The 16,467-nt window shown below is 35.6% G+C and overlaps 1 protein-coding gene across 1 annotated transcript in view; it reads left to right on the forward strand.

Moving 5' to 3' along the window:
- The window catches only part of UBL3 (ubiquitin like 3), a 69,861-nt gene that overhangs the window by 46,847 nt on the left and 6,547 nt on the right, over nucleotides 1-16,467 (forward strand). Inside the window, exons 2-3 of the mRNA XM_061170655.1 lie at nucleotides 9,921-10,029; nucleotides 15,358-15,444. Of these exons, the coding sequence (XP_061026638.1) occupies nucleotides 9,921-10,029; nucleotides 15,358-15,444 (196 nt within the window). The remainder of the gene's footprint in view (nucleotides 1-9,920; nucleotides 10,030-15,357; nucleotides 15,445-16,467) is intronic.

Consider the following 16,467-nt stretch of genomic DNA (forward strand, 5'->3'; position numbering starts at 1 on the left):
TCTAAATAACCTGCCCTTTTGGTTTAATATTAATCATATATTAGAGCTGGAAGGGACTTTAACAGTCATCTGGGACAATCCCTCAGAGAACTATTAGTTTTCTTTCTTAGGGCAAAGGCACACATTAAAATTATTTTCTTTTCTAGCCACAGCCAGACCATCAAGTCTAAACCATTTTCCTCATGTTTTTTTAAAAGTATATGGGAGGGACTTCCCTGGTGGCGCAGTGGTTAAGAATCTGCCTGCCGATGCAGGAGACACGGGTTCGAGCCCTGGTCCGGGCAGATCCCACATACCACGGAGCAACTAAGCCTGTGCGCCACAACTACTGAGCCTGTGCTCTAGAGCCCGCAAGCCACAACTACTGAGCCCACGAGCCACAATTACTGAACCCCGTGCACCTAGAGCCCGTGTTCCGCAACAAGAGAAGCCACCGCAGTGAGAAGCCCACGCACCACAACGAAGAGTAGCCCCCGCTCGCTGCAACTAGAGATAAGCCCATGCAGCAACGAAGACCCAATACAGCCAAAAATAAATAAATAAATTAATTAATTTTTAAAAAAAGTATATGGGAAAGATAAGACATCAATTGTGTGTTTTTAAGGGGTCCATCTTATGTGAATTTTACTCTAATATTAAAGACCATTTTGGATATATACTGTCCTTTCATTTGACAGTGATGCAAATATTTAATTCACAGTTACACTGTAAAGAGGAAAGTCATTTTGACATCCTCTAACAGCAGGTGTAGATAATTCTAATTAAAACTGTTTCAGCATTTTTTTGTGATAAAATATGCCATAGAACTGATGGCTGATTTTCTGTTACATGCAAATCAGGCTCTGCATCAACACACCACGCCTGACAAATTTGAAAATCCGTGATGAGCGGTGTAGGCTGAAGTGGTCACATAAACTACTCCTGTGTGACATTCAAGGAAACAAACTTGAATTTCAGTGACCTTCTTGTGTTAGCCCCACTGTCTGTGGAGGTGGGTGAATGCTTGAGAGCAAACCCAGAGTACTGGAGAGCTACTGATCATCTTTGTATCTTCTACAGCATCTAGCCTAGTTGCTTGTTGAACAGACATTTGTGTGTTCAGTCTCTGGGAATATCAGCTGAAAGTAGAACAGTCTTGAATACTCTGATGTAGACCCCTGTTCCCCTTGGAAATTCACAAATTCATTTTGGCACATGAAAGATTCTGAGAAGTTTTGCAGTGAAGAAACTTTGAATTTTGTTTTATAAATTTTTTGTGTGTTTAGATTGTAGTAAAATACATATAATATTTACCATCTTAACCATTTTAAAATGTACAGTTCATTGGTATTAAAGGCATTCATAGTGTTCTGCAACCATCACCACCATCCATCTCCAGAACTCTTTTCATCTTGAAAAACTGAAACTCTTTACTCATTAAACAGTAACTCCACATTCCTCCTTCCCCAAGCTCCTGGCAGATACCTTGTTTGAATTTTTTAACCTGGCACTTCCAAACTTATTTTACGGTAAATGAAAACTCTTTTCCTCTTGACATTTACTTATATTCTCTAGAAGTTCCATCATTCAGAGAAATGCAGGATTAGTTTTCAGCTAGTATGTAGCAGATTAAGGAGTATTTTTGCCTCAAAAGTTGCATGACTCCTAAGAGAAAAGCAAGCCCTTCTGGAGTGCCTATCTGAGTAAGACATAAGTCCAATATTTTGAAAGCTCTAGAGGAGACTGGGAGGGTGGTTTAGGGAGGCATTGAAGTTATGCTGGAGCAAACCCTGACCTAGGAGAGAGAGGCTTGGGTTCCTGTTCTACTTTGCCACTAACTGGCTAGTCTTTCAGGGCCTCTTTTGCCTTGTCTGTTCCCTGTCTATGAGCTGGATGAATCCTGAGACTCCTCCAATCTTAAAAGTTGAATGATTGAGGAATACTGTAAAAGGCATGGCATTTATAGTACTGAGAATTTGATAATAGCTTAGAAGAAGTAGGAGGAAGAGGATCTGGGAATTGACACCCACAGGAACCTCAAATGTAACCTGGCATACACCTCAAATAATGGCAAAGCCAAGACAAGTGTAAGAAGTATAGATGTCTGAAAGATTCATCCTGTGTCATACCTGGATTTATTGGAGTAGCTAGGTGATTAGAGAGAAGAGAAAGTGCTATATAGTAGGTGCCAAAATACAACGTATGTAAGGAAAAGTTCTAGTACTTAGTTGGTATTCAATAAATATTAGTTTCTTCTCTCATGATTTTAGGCTTTTAGCCAAAAAACTTACACCATTGTATCTCCACTAAGGAGAGATGGGCAGAGAAAAAAATTGTCACCTTCCTGAAATACATGAAAATGTATATTATGAATATAGAAAACGTTCTGTCCCTTCCCCAGTGTCCTTTATTGCTTTGCTTTTGCCATTTCCCTTTCTCCTGTCTGTAATTTAATATATTGAGTGCTTGGTTGACAGAAACAATTGTACTGAACTGTTGTTCTTATTAAAGTGAGTTATAAGACCTAAAAATCCTCAAAACAAGGGTTTCCCTGTATACAAACCCAGTGTCCCAAAGAGAGTGCTTTACTTTCATTCAAAGTTGCTATTTAGTTGATAGTATGTATAGGAAATCAGACTGCTACTATTTCATATTGAAATCTTGTTAAAGCAGCTAGTTTGTATCCTATTTAGGGGCAAGTTTTAAAGGGATATCCTATAGTCAGGTTTTAAAGTGATGCAAAATCATAATTTAATTTCAGAACTAACATGTTTTCTAAGTTTATAGGATTTAGAACTTGAAGGAAAAATTATAATATTAAGAATAATTTTCAAGGATTCTCAAGAAAATATATTATCCAGTTTTCTCATGGAATTTTAATTTTATCCAAGTTTCCCAAACTTATTCTAAAGTAAATGTACATTATAAAGTATCTAAAGAAAGAACACCATGTGGTTAGCATTACACGACTTACTAAGTTGATGATGGTTATGATGACGATGGTAATAGGTGACTTGTGATAAGAGTTAATTAGACACTTACTATGTGCCAGGCACTAAATGCTGTATAAATTTTAAGCTACATTGTTTGATTTTAAATTGTACTTATAAGAACTCAACATTTTCTTTGTTTCTTCACTGATGAAAAAAAAAGTCAATCTACATAGAAAGCAAGTAGGCTAATTCACTATTATTATCAATTCATTTTTATTGTCCAGCAGCTTCTTATTCATGTTCAGTGGTCAAAAAATAATGAATAAATAGTTGATGGGTTCATGTAATTCAAAAAGCATTAAGTGTTGGCTTTGGGATGTAGTTCTCCTACGTTTTTAAATGAGTCAAATGTTCTGGAAATTAACATTCCAAGTAAAATGAGATGTTGTAAAAGTTTTACTTGGGAACTTAAGCTAGAGAACTCTCTGACCTCCCCTTTACCTATTTTTCAGGGTAGGTAAGTGTTTCTACAATTAAAAATAAGGAATCCCACTGAGTTTTTACCTCTAAAGATTTAATATTTCATGTATATTAGACTCTACATCATTTTAAGTGTTAAAAAGAAGATAGAAAAAGATCCCATAGTTTTAATCCATTTAGCAAGTCTCAGTGTACCTGAGTTTATGACTACATAATACAAGTAAATTCCAAGACAAGAATTCAGGTGTATTTTCTTAGAAGTTAAAATCTGTTTTCATGAATGCCTTATATTAACTTCTTCACAAATAGGACTGCTCCTTCATTCCAGTAAAAAGTAGGAATGCTGTCTTGGCTTCTTCAGTTCTATTTTGAAATTCTTCTCCTGCTCTTTTTTCAAAAATTTAGTTTTATCGTTTCATCCAGGATGATTAGGCTCAGGAGAATTTTTTATGCCATCCCCTCTCAAACATACAAGCCCAGTGGATTGGGGTGGGGAGCATGGGGCACCGAGCGTTCCAACCGGAAGGAACAACCTGGGTAAAGGCCTTGAGGCAGGGAAGAACTTGGCAGTTTTGAGGAACTGAAAGAAGGTACCTGTCATTGGGGCATAGTGGGGGCAAGTGTGATCGAGATGACAGGGAATGATCATGGAGACCATGGTGAGGAATTCGCCAGGACCACTTGGTTTGCTTGAGCAGAATGGCAGACAGCAGGTTCTCTGTCGTTAGTGCGCTGGGTTCAGCTCTCAGCTTCCCACTTACTAAGGTCTCTACACTCATTCCCACAACTCTGAAATGTGGGTGGGAACACCTGCATCAGAGCCGGGCTAGACTAGTGCTAACTAGGTGCATATGTAGTAAGCCACACAAAAAATGGCAAGCTGGTAGCATTTTTACTTCTTTACCCTACCCTGGACTCTCCAGCTCACAGGTTCTCCTTTCTGTTCTCTTTTATGTTCCTTCAGCAAATATTGGTTGAGCATTTTGTAGCCACACCTGTCCTCCATAATTATGTTTGTGTGTCTCATAGCTTCAAGGGTATGAAATCCTCCAGGGATTTCATATTAAATATTTTGTAATCCAGGCACCAAACATAGTGTCTGTTTCAGAAAATGTTTGAAAAAATAAACAGCTAAAAGAAAGTTAGTGAAATATATAATCATCGTATTTAAGTGCTGCAGCGGTTTGAATAATTGGCTTTAAGTCCGTCCTGTGTAGAAGCATGAGCCCATTCCTCCTTCATTCCATTTTCTTTAACACGCAGTTATCAAAAACTCAGAATATGCCGTTTATCAATCCATGACTCTAGCAAAGAGATGCTTATCTATTTTCAGCTTCATACCTTGTCTTAAGTCAATGGTGGGTTTATATTTTTTCCTCTAGATCAAGTAGCTATTTTAATACAAGATTATGTTTTAAAAAGCACTTTTCATCTTCAAATGAAAATAAGAAAAATAAGTAAAGACGAATATAATACCATATAAATTTTTAGCAAGTTGAGCGCTTGTTTTTACATCTTTTTATTTCAAGGTAATTATGGATTCACATGCAGTTGTAAGAAATAGTACAGAAAAATCCCATACACCCTTCACCTACTTTTCCCTAATGGTAGTATCTTATAACTGGTACAGTAGCCCAACAGGAAATTGACGCTAATAAAATCCACAGACTTTATTCGGGTTTCTCCGGTTCTGCATGCCCTCATTTGTGTCTGTGTGTACTTAGTTCTGTGCAGTTGTATCACATGTGCAGATTCATGTGCCACTTTCACGGCAGCACACATTCCAGTTCCACCCCCGGGATCCCTGTGCTTCCTTTATCCACACAGCCACTGCCTTCCCTTCTTCCTAAAACCTGGCCACCACTCGTCTCTTCTCCATCTCTACCTTAGTCATTTCAAGAACATTATATCAGTGGAATCATACAGTATGTAGCCTTTTGGATTGACTTTTTTTTTTTACTGGGTATAATCCCCTTGAGATAAATTGAGAGCTCTTAAAAAGTGATTTTCAAAGAAAGTCTAACATCTTTCCCACTGGCCACTTATTCATCCTTTAGCAGAAAAGGCAGGAATGAGCACTGCAAAGGCAAAGGTGCTTCCCTAGGAAGTGGAGTAGAGTGCCCCAGGACTCAGTTTACTCCTCAGAGACTCTCAGGGAAGTCAGGAGTTCCTTTTTTGATCAACATGTTGATCTTTTTGTAGAAAACAGTCATATTTTCATATTTCTTTTAAAGGGCATGGTCCATCTCCTAATTGCCCGTCTATATTCCAGTTAATCCCATCTTCCATCCCCGCTCTTTCCTTCCTCTAAATTGTTCCATCCTGACCAACTGAAAACAAATTGTTGAGTGAATTAAGCTCTAGATGAGATTTCTCCAAATTGATATAATCTAACAAATAGGAATGGCGATCAATTTGACCAAAAACTTTTTTTTTTTTAAACTTGAAATTACATGCATGGAAGAGCTTCTGTTGTTTCCATTGGCCTTACGGGAAATTATCATGGTAGTTCTACCACACTAATAGTCTTGTTTTGATTTGTTTTGCCTCAAAAGTAATTATAAAATATATAATTCATTTGGATGACCTAAGTGCCATCCCTTGGGAATTTCATAACATAATAGGAACTCCATCTCATACCAAGTCATTCAGAGTCCTGATTAGCAGTTTTGTTTTTAGATAAGTATGTATATCAGTATATCACATTTTAAGCTGTCAATAAGAGTGTTGTTTGTAACCCGTTGTTGATGTGTTTGGAGTCCCACTACCTCACAAGCAGAGGTTCTTTTAAGGTATTTTATAGATTGATTTGGCTTCAAAGAAGTAATAAGGTCTTTCATTAATAAGTATTTAAATAATGAATACATAATCTTCTAAAAGAAAATTCCTACAAAGAAATTTGTAGGAATTGCTATATATTTACTGAGGGGAGCTACAATTGACATTATTTATCTGAATAAGCCTGAGAGATTCTAACTATAATATAAGAACAATTAACTACTGACCAACCTGTGTAGCTAGATGTTTGTCTGGGTGATTGCTTTCAGGATTTCTTCTAAAGGAAGTGATGGGAATTCAGTGTTTTCCTCCCTTGGTGTTACAGTCCTAAGATAAACTTGACTGCATACTGAGGCAGATAGATGCATGCTTCTAGTCTAGGGACAAGGCTGTCACATAGATATAAGCATAGGAACAAGTCCAGACTCATCTGTTAATCTAACATATCAATAAACCCAGTCTTTATCTTCATTTGAAAACTAGGCACAATATACATGTTAATATGGTAGTTCAAGATTAACTTCACTTTTCAGAGTGCCTTACTAAATAATAGCATTTATATAAATTGTGGCATATTGCTGACACTAAAGATCCAGACCCTGACAAATTAAACATTGAGGGTTCTACACATTGAAATATCCACATGTCCATGTCACTACCACAAAATTACTATCCATTCTCATTCTACTTACTACACTTGTCATTTAATAAAATGCCCAGAATGTGGAAGCCTGGATTTGGATCTTGGTGCTGACCTATCTAGTCTACATCTCTACTTGAGTCTTCAAACTGAAGAAACTGGAATATCAGTGAGTCAACAAATACTGGTTGAACACCTACTATGTCAGGCACTGTTCCAGGCAGTGGAAGTGTTTCAGGCAATGTGTTACTTTACTCAGCCACTTAATTTTGTGGGTTTATTGCTGTTAGTTTTAATTTTGGACTTAAGCTTCTTTCCAAATGGAGTCTTTAACTGCTGCTGTCAGTTATAGATAGTTTAACGGTAAGATTTGATAAATTCTTAGATTGATGTACTTTTAGACTTATTCTTGCAGTTGTCATGTTCTCCCCTTTCCCCACCCAAAGGGGTGATTAGTTTCCCTCTAATAGGTTTTAAAATCTTACTCTGCTTCTGTTTTGTAGCCCAAAGCCACTTTCAAACTTTACCACGAATTATAAACTTAAATGTTTTCTGGGGCCAGCCAGGTATAAGTGTATGAAGCAGACCAGTGTGAGTATATTGAGATTAGTAGGGTATGTGTCAAACTGAAAAGTTCATGCCCACCTGTAAACATTTAAAAAAATATTTTTTAACCTGTGTCAAACACATCTACAGGCCAAAAGTTTTCAACATTCTGAACATCTAGATAAACAAATTTGTTAGACCGTTGACTTTTAAATATGAAAGTGAGATATCAGTTTATTAGTGACAGTGATTATATCAGTTTTAAAATAGGAAATGCCAAGAACTTTGCAGCATGAATGCACTTAGTGTTATGTATTTATGGGGTGGAGGTATGTGGATTATTTTGTTTTTGTTTAATATATTGTGGATGTCTTTCCATGTCAAATCATATAGATCTATATCTTACGTCGTTTAATGACTGTGGGAAATTTCCATAGTAAGGATGTGCTATCATTTATTTTTCCATTTCCATATTGATGGATATTAGGGAAAATCTAAAGTATGCATTAGTGTAAACTTTACAGAAGATAAGGATTAAGTCCTCCTTCCCTCTTTTGTTTGCTATTTTTAAATATAATTTGAAGAAAAGCTCAATAGAAATTAATGTTAAACTTAAAAGTTGATTCCAGGAAATAGTAGGTTCATATCACTTACATAACTCTTAGGAAGCCTGAATTTAATTATATTTCTTTCTGGTTAAGCAGACACATGTGGCTGAACCATTATGAAGGGCATAATTTCTTGGGCATTAATAACTGAAGGGCTGTTACACAGTAGTTTGAAGCTATTAAAAGATTCCATATAAGTTCAGAGCAAATATATATTTACCAATATTCACACATAAAGAGACAGCCTTGAATAGCGATACATGTGTGAGAACTAAAATTCACATTGTATTGTGTAGATGTTAGGTTTCTTGCTTTGGGAATCACTCATTACTTACTTGTTATAGGAGATAAATAAGGTGATGCTTTCTTACAATATAATCATTCTTGCAAACTATTACTTGAATTTTGTTCTAATGGAACTTAGAGTTTCTGAATCAAATTACTTCTTTATAGCAGTGTGATTTCATCAGATCTCTTCCTGTATTAAGTTCTTTGGTCTGATTTCATTTTAATTAGGAAAGGCAGCAAAAATTCATATTGGACATATCGAAAGGGCTTTTCACCTGAAATGTAGATTTCTTTTTCTTTTATCTTTTAAAATACTTTAAAAATTGAGATATAGTGTACATACAGTTAGAATACAGTTTCTAATATGGAACCCAGTTCTACTCCATCTACTATGGAATCCAGCTGCATTCCATTGAATGCAGAATTGTTTGTGTATAGCATTTTTCTAGAGGAGATATTTTATAACTTTCAGTACATTTTCAAGGTGGTGAGGCACTGGGAGTGGCAATGGCCACGGTGGTGGCAGATAGTAAATCAGTGACCTGGTGTCTTGGTGTTGCTGCAGTAGGCACCAGTTTATTCATTGTAGGCTTTGTCATCTTAAAGATTTTCTGGGGGTTTTTTTGTAAGAAAAAAAAATGTTAGTAACTGAGGAGGAGAGCTTGGGTAACCTAGGACCTGGCACAATTCAGACTGGTACAATGACATTCTCTGTTCTCTCTATATAAAGAAGCTAGGCTAGTCCCAGCGCTGAGCTCAGGACTGGAAGTTTTAGGAAGGTGTTATTTGCTCTCTTAACAGAGGCCTGGAGGTATAGAAAACCGCACTGGTATTTCTGTAACTTATAGGGGAAATGAATGAATATCGTGCTTTTAAATAATATCATTAATTATGGATAAAGATAAAAATGAAAAAGTGAACATTTTGGAAAATATATTAAGATTGATATAAGCAAATATATATTGACTTGGAATTGTAAATCCAGTGGATCTCAAAATTTTTAGTTCTCTTGTCCATTTTAGGTTTTCTGGTGAGGGTGAATCTGTGTTCTTTGTCACACATAGCGCCTCCACCCCTTCCCACAGAAATGAACGATCATGTAATTGGGATTAAAGTAACTACTATTATTTAATCCTCTATTAACTCTAATAAAGTTCTTTAAAATTATAGTTTCTGGTTAATTTGTTTAGGTTTGAAAATTTTTTATAGGATAAAAAGTTGTATATAATTCTTGTCTCTTTTTCCTAAGAAGCAGATTAGCAAGTAAATATTTTTCCTGTTTAGTGATGTGATCTGCAGGGTAACCACTTCTATTAGCTTTTCAATGGAAAATGTGTATTTTATAGTGATAACCTGTAAAAGTCCAATTCTGAGCATTGCTGGAGTAGTTAAGTTTAAAAGTATGATGAATTTTGGTTTTCCTTTGTTCGTTTATTATGGTAAATTACCCCCCCCCCACACACACACATATATATTAAATAATGGAAATAAAATCATGTCTCAAATTCCCGTTCTTTAAAAAGAATCTTTTTATAATTTAAGTAAATAAAAACCAGAAAATGGCATTAGTAATAACTGAGAATGTTATTGAAATGAAAAGACTAAGAGTCATTATTTTATTTTAAAAGTTTCAAGATTTATATTAAAAGAATCATTGTCTTCTTTCAGATAAACTTGCGCCTCATCTTGGTAAGCGGGAAAACGAAAGAGTTCCTGTTTTCTCCTAATGATTCTGCTTCTGACATTGCAAAGCATGTGTATGACAATTGGCCAATGGGTGAGTGGTATTTTTCTCTTGGGAATGAATAATGTTAATTCTTCATGCCCTACCTTGTTTCACAAACATTTTGAAAAAGTTGTAAGTAAATAAAAGAGAACAAACAAATGATTGAGGGTATAAGGCTTAAAGTTAAGGGGGTTGCTGCACCCTTCCTGGGTTTTGCTTCTCAGCTCCCTCACTGCAGAATGATAACGGAGCCAGTGCATCAAGGCCCTGGTTGGTTTTAGAGCTGTTTTAATGTATTGATAAAAGAAAATTATTTTTAAAAAAAATACACAAGGTAGCTAACACACACACATACACACTTTCATATCAGTAACCCTATTTATACCAGAACACAAATAAAAGGAAAGAAAAACTATCTTTAACAAATTATAATACATTCTCTTTGGTCTATTCTATACATAGCCTATTTAAAATTGAGCTTGACACAAAGTTAATTTCTAATTCATGTCACTTCCTGTGTTCTCTGAACTACTACAAGGTCAAGAAGGTATAAAATCCATTTATACATTGCATTTTCAAGCCAGTATCCATGACAAACAAAATTGGGCGCGGGGGGCGGTGTGTATGTGGTATTCCTTTCTCTGGTTTTTTTCTATGTAATAAGACTGTCTTGCCATCCTCAAGTGAGTCTTTAGCTTATGTTCTTCCTTTGAACTTAACCCAAGTCATCTTGACCCTTTTAATGGCATATACCATAGTGATATGACTGTTTCAGCTGATTTCACTTAATTTTACTACCAAAGCAATTTGGACTTTTAAATCACAAGACTTGTTTTAACAAAGAACACAGTGTATACAAAATGAATCAATTAGATCAGTGTTTCTCAACCTAAAAAAATATATGGAACTCTTTACAGGAAGAAAATTCTTGTAGATTCCCTAGTGCTGACTTAAATTATTTTTGTTATAATGTTTATTTTTAAGGATAGAGACATATAACTCAATTAACTCTTTATCCTTATTAACTTGTATACAACCATAAAACTAAAACAGATCTACAAAGAAAATGCAAATATAACTCTAAAACCAGTAATGTTCAAATTAACAACTTTAATGGGCCACATGATATATTTTTGCTAAAACTCACTCACTGCTTGTACCATGAATATGATACTGTTGAGTGTGGCATGCCTCTGCTACTACTTGCTGTATGAGAACCCAGTTATCTGCAGATTCACCACAAAACCTTCATTTACACAGTGTACCAAATTGTCATTCAGCCTTCACTTAACAGGAATGCATCGTTTATGTATTAAGTCAACCTCTGTTCTTTTCTTGTTAACCTCTTGACAAAGAAGTACTGCTTGGCACCAGTACAGTCATAAACTTAAATGCATATGTGGGTACTAAAATCCCAAGTTTGTACTTGGTTGTAAGGTAATTATTTGTATCTAGATAATCTCTTGCAGATTATCATTAAAATGAAAACACAATCTAGAACTTATTGAAGAGGACTTTGAGACCCTAAGAACCTGTCTTTGTGGATTCACAGACCTGAGTTTAAGAAATACTGCTTTAGACAAACACTTTCAAATGACTGGATCTTTCTTCTCACTGATAACCAAGGAACAAGTCAACACTAGCTCCTAAATCAGGAAGAGACTGAAGCTAGAGGTCATAGATAAGAAGGAATTTCAGAAGAGCTGAAGTAAACTAAACTTGGGCTCTTAGAATACTGGATTTTCTTCATAGCCAGGCAGGGTAGATAAGAGTATGGAAAGCGTTTTTAAATACCTGTGTGGTGGTGATGTTGTACTAAGTGTAAAGACGCCTTTTGTGACTTTTGTGGGGTGGAGGGTGAAGATAGGCTTTTGACATCTGTGGGCGTGCTGTAGAAAAGGGCGCCACAACCCTGGCTACAAGGGTTACGCCATAACTTGAGGTAAAGGAAATACTTTCACCTTCGTAATTGTTTGACTTAGACATTAAAATTAGTTTCAATTCCTTAAAGTATCCTGATTAATGGTAAACAAAGGTGAGATTCAAGTGCAGGTCTGTAACATAGTTTCCCAAACCATCTACCAGTGTTGGAAATTGACTGTATCAATTCTACATTACTTATTTTCATAGAAAAAGTTTTTGAACCCAATCTTTTCCTCAGTTTGCCAGTTCTACTAAGCAATTTGAGACACTGCAGGGAATAAAAATAAATAATTTTTATTTTATATAAAATATTAAAAAATCTAGGTCTACTTTGTATCACATAATGCACTAAAGGTCAGCAAATATAAATATTTTTGGTGCTAATAATAAAAGTGTAGTGAATATTAAAATCAGTAGAAGGAAGTACTTTGTGCAATATATTTTTGGAAGGGATGGGTTTCCTTGGGTATATTCTGGTGCAGCTTAGTGGAATATTGTTAATAATAGATGGAATAGTCAGGCACATAGTGTTATTGGGTCAGAGTTCCAAAAAATAACCCACTAAATATATGTTGCTAGTAGCTGAAATTCCTCCTGTAAGCATTGTTCTTCTACAGGTCTCTTTAAATTTCAGATCCTCTGAGACGGAAAGGAAGATAGCATATTAAACCACAGAAGCACGTGAGAATCATGACACTCTGTGTAGGATAAAGAAATATGTGGCGTCAAGTTTCTGTGTCTCAAAAAAATACTTGAAACATTTTTAGAATTTTTTCCCGTGTAAATTAGACAATTACTGTCATTTGTCTTTATATCTTGACCAGAAATATTCATATATCTGATAAGGGTCTAATATCTAAAATATACAAGGAACTCATACAACTCAACAGCAAAAAAACAAACAATCCAGTTTTAAAATGGGCAGGAGACCTGAACAGACATTTTTCCAAAGAAGACACACAGATGGGCAACAGGCACGAGAAAAGATGCTCAACATCATTAATCATCTGGGAAATGCAAATCAAAACCATAACAACATGTTACCTCACACCTGTTAGAATGACTGTTATCAAAAAGACAAGGAATAACAAGTGTTGGTGACGATGTGGAGAAAAGGAGGCCAATGTACATTCCCAGCCACAGTGGTGGGAATGTAAATTGGTGCGGCCACTTTGGAAAACAGTATGGTGATTCCTCAAAAAATGAAAAATAGAACTACTATATGGTCTAGCAATTCTGCTTCTGGGTATTTATCTGAAGAAAATGAAAACACTTAATTCGAAATGATACATGCACCCCTATGCCCATTGCAGCTTTATTTACAATAGCCAAGATATGGAAACAACCTGAGTTTCCATCAATGGATGAATGGATGATGAAATTGTGAGAGACACACACATACACAATGGAATATTACTCAGCCATTAAAAAGAGAGTGAAATCTTGCTATTTGCAACAACATGGATGGGCCTGGAGGAGGGCAATTATGCAAAGTGAGATAAGTCAGAGAGGGAAAGATGAATACCGGATGATATCTCTTATATGTAGAATCTTAAAAAAAAAAAAAAAGCCAAGCTCATAGATAACAGAGAGCAGATTGGTGGTTGCACAAGGTGGGGGGAGGGGAGAGATGGGTAAATGTTTTTTTTTAGTTTGAATAAATTGAATGAAAATTATTTTAAAAAGAAAAATTATAGGAGAATATTTTAACCCTGGCATTTTGACATTGAGGACGTTTAACACAAAATACAATTTGACCCATGTAAAATTAGATTAGGTAGAAATTATCATGACAGAATAAAATGAACAACGCTAAAGGGAAAAAAAAAGAAATATTCTATTAAACAATAATTTTGGGTGTGATGAATTCAAAGTAATCCATACGAAAGTGTTAACAGCTGACAACTTACTCTTTCTTCTGGAGAAGAGGGACCTGGGAGCCCTGGAGTCAGAAGGCAACAGAGACACCCCAGGGGGGAGGGAGGGCACGGGGGCCTGGGGGAGAATAAATGAGTTTCACTTCTCCTTACCCATTCCTGTTGTGCTGAGTCACTGACAGGCACTGGTTTTACCAAATTCATATTCATCATTTTGAACACTCAGTAAAAGGCAAGAAGAAAAGTGCTCTACTTACCTCCTTTCTCTTCTGTCCCTCACTCTTTAGGCTATTTTAAACTAGTTTGTGTGTTGACAGTTATCATCTCCTGAAAACAGGAGCTTCAATAGGAAACAAACACATGATACCAGAATTCTTGAGGAAGATGATGATGAAATTCTCGAATCTTTCAAAATCAGAGCTTCAAATTCTGTATCTACAAGCTAGTGAAATTACTAACCCCATACCTTGTCATGACACCAGTGTTCTCAAACCATTATTTTAACAGAATCATATTCCATATTTTACTATAATGTAAGTTACACACTAAAATGAAATATTCTGTTATTCATTCTACCTACCAGTTTGTCTTTTGATTTTCTTTGTACATTATCCTAGCTTTCATACTTATATAGCACCTTCTAATATCTGTTATTTTTCAAGTTTATACTGAGAATTTTGGGTAAAGTGAACTAAAGTTGTGTCTTCTGTAATGTTTATCAATTGGCTTCAAAAAAACAATAAAGTTATCAACATTACCCAAAAGTAAACACTGTTAATTTTTTTATTGTTCTGTTTTTTTAAATGTTTGTTTTCCAGTTATTGAGGTATAATTTTTTCTTATGCTCTATATCAGTATATTAATTCTTTTAAAAATCTTTGTTAAACCTATTGTTTCCAGCCTCAAATATATATTTTAAAAGGTACAAATTTTGTAATATTATAATATTTTCTGTTAATTACTGGTTATTAAAATTTTCAACTGACATTTTTAAAACTAGGATTAGATTTTCCCCAACTCATTTGTTTTAATTTTTAAACTTCAGGACCATATTTTGGCACATTTTAGTGTTCTTTTTTTAAATTTATTTATTTTTGGCTGCATTGGGTCTTCGTTGCTGCGCACAGTCTTTCTCTAGTTGCGGCGAGCAGGGGCTACTCTTCGTTGCGGAGCACAGGCTCTAGGCACACAGGCTCAGTAGTTGTGGCTCTTGGGCTCTAGAGCGCAGGCTCAGTAGTTGTGGTGCACGGGCTTAGATGCTCCGCGGCATGTGGGATCTTCCCGGACCAGGGCTCGAACCCGTGTCCCCTGCATTGGCAGGCGGATTCTTAACCACTGCGCCACCAGGGAAGCCCCTTAGTGTTCTTTAAGAAGCAAACACTAGTCTTAAGCAGCTCTTGCTATTTAATGAGAATAACAAGAACAGTGATTGCGTGGGTAGTGACTGTTACAATTATTCGGAAGCTCCAAGCGTCTTCTCTTATGTATTCTATCTGATTTGGAGCCGAATTTTAGAACAATGCACCAATACCCTAATTTTATGTTGAAATGCACCTAACAGTTCCCTGGTTCTTTCCAGACTGGGAAGAAGAGCAGGTCAGCAGTCCAAATATTCTACGCCTTATTTATCAAGGACGATTTCTACATGGAAATGTCACATTAGGAGGTAATAGTTACCTTTGTAATGGGATTTAATGCCTGTCTCATGGCAGCATTATTCATTTGTTTGTTTAAATGCTAATGTCTGATTTTACTAAAAATATATAATTTCAAACTCTGTGAATTTTGCCTAATTTTTGATATGTCTACTTCTTTACATTTTGCATTCCATTTAATTTTAGCACGATGATTAAGTGTTTACTGCCTTGTAGAATAATCTCTAAGCCATTATAGATGGGAGTCCATACCTATATTTTATAAATGTAATTTAAGTGTACTTGTGGATAATATAATTTAGATGTAATATTTTTAAGTTAAAGCGAGACACACAAACTAGGAAAAGTTTATGGTAATGGATTTTCAAATAGAATACTGAAGGTGTGTTTTCAGTTTGACTCTAACTGATGTAATTGCTAATCATGCAGGAATAAAGGTAAGTGAGTAACATTGAGAAACAGTGTAGTGTAGTGACTGAAAGAGCAGATTTTAGAGCCAGATTGTCTAAGTTGTCTCTTAGCTCCACTACTTACTGGCTCTGTAACCTTGAGCAAGTTGCTTCACTGCTTTCTGTCCTAGTTTCCTCATTGGTAAATTAGGATAACCATAGTGCCTACCTCATAGGTTGGGAGGGTTGAATTAGTTTATATATTCAAAGCACATAGAACAGTGCTTGGCACATAGTAAACACTTTAATTGTTAGCTATTACTGCTCTTTATATGTGAATGGGGAAGTGTAGCTCAATAGTGCCCCCTTCTGGGGGGGACATTCTCTACCATCAGCGGGATTTGTTTTTATTTAAGTACAAGTATTTCAAATATATTATGAGAATTAGAAATTTGTAGGCAAAGGAAGTGATCTACTGTAATATATCTTTGTTTACAAATAGTCATGACTTTTTTCCTCTAAACCTAATAATCGAAATGTTTAATCTGTTCTTCCTTAAAGGTAGAATATTTTCGTTCGTTCATTCATTTATTCAGCATGTATTTATTTCTTATGTGCCAACACTGCTAAACAATTAAAGATACA

Source organism: Eubalaena glacialis, chromosome 16 (assembly GCF_028564815.1).
Source record: "Eubalaena glacialis isolate mEubGla1 chromosome 16, mEubGla1.1.hap2.+ XY, whole genome shotgun sequence".
Classification (NCBI taxonomy): Eukaryota; Metazoa; Chordata; class Mammalia; order Artiodactyla; family Balaenidae; genus Eubalaena; species Eubalaena glacialis.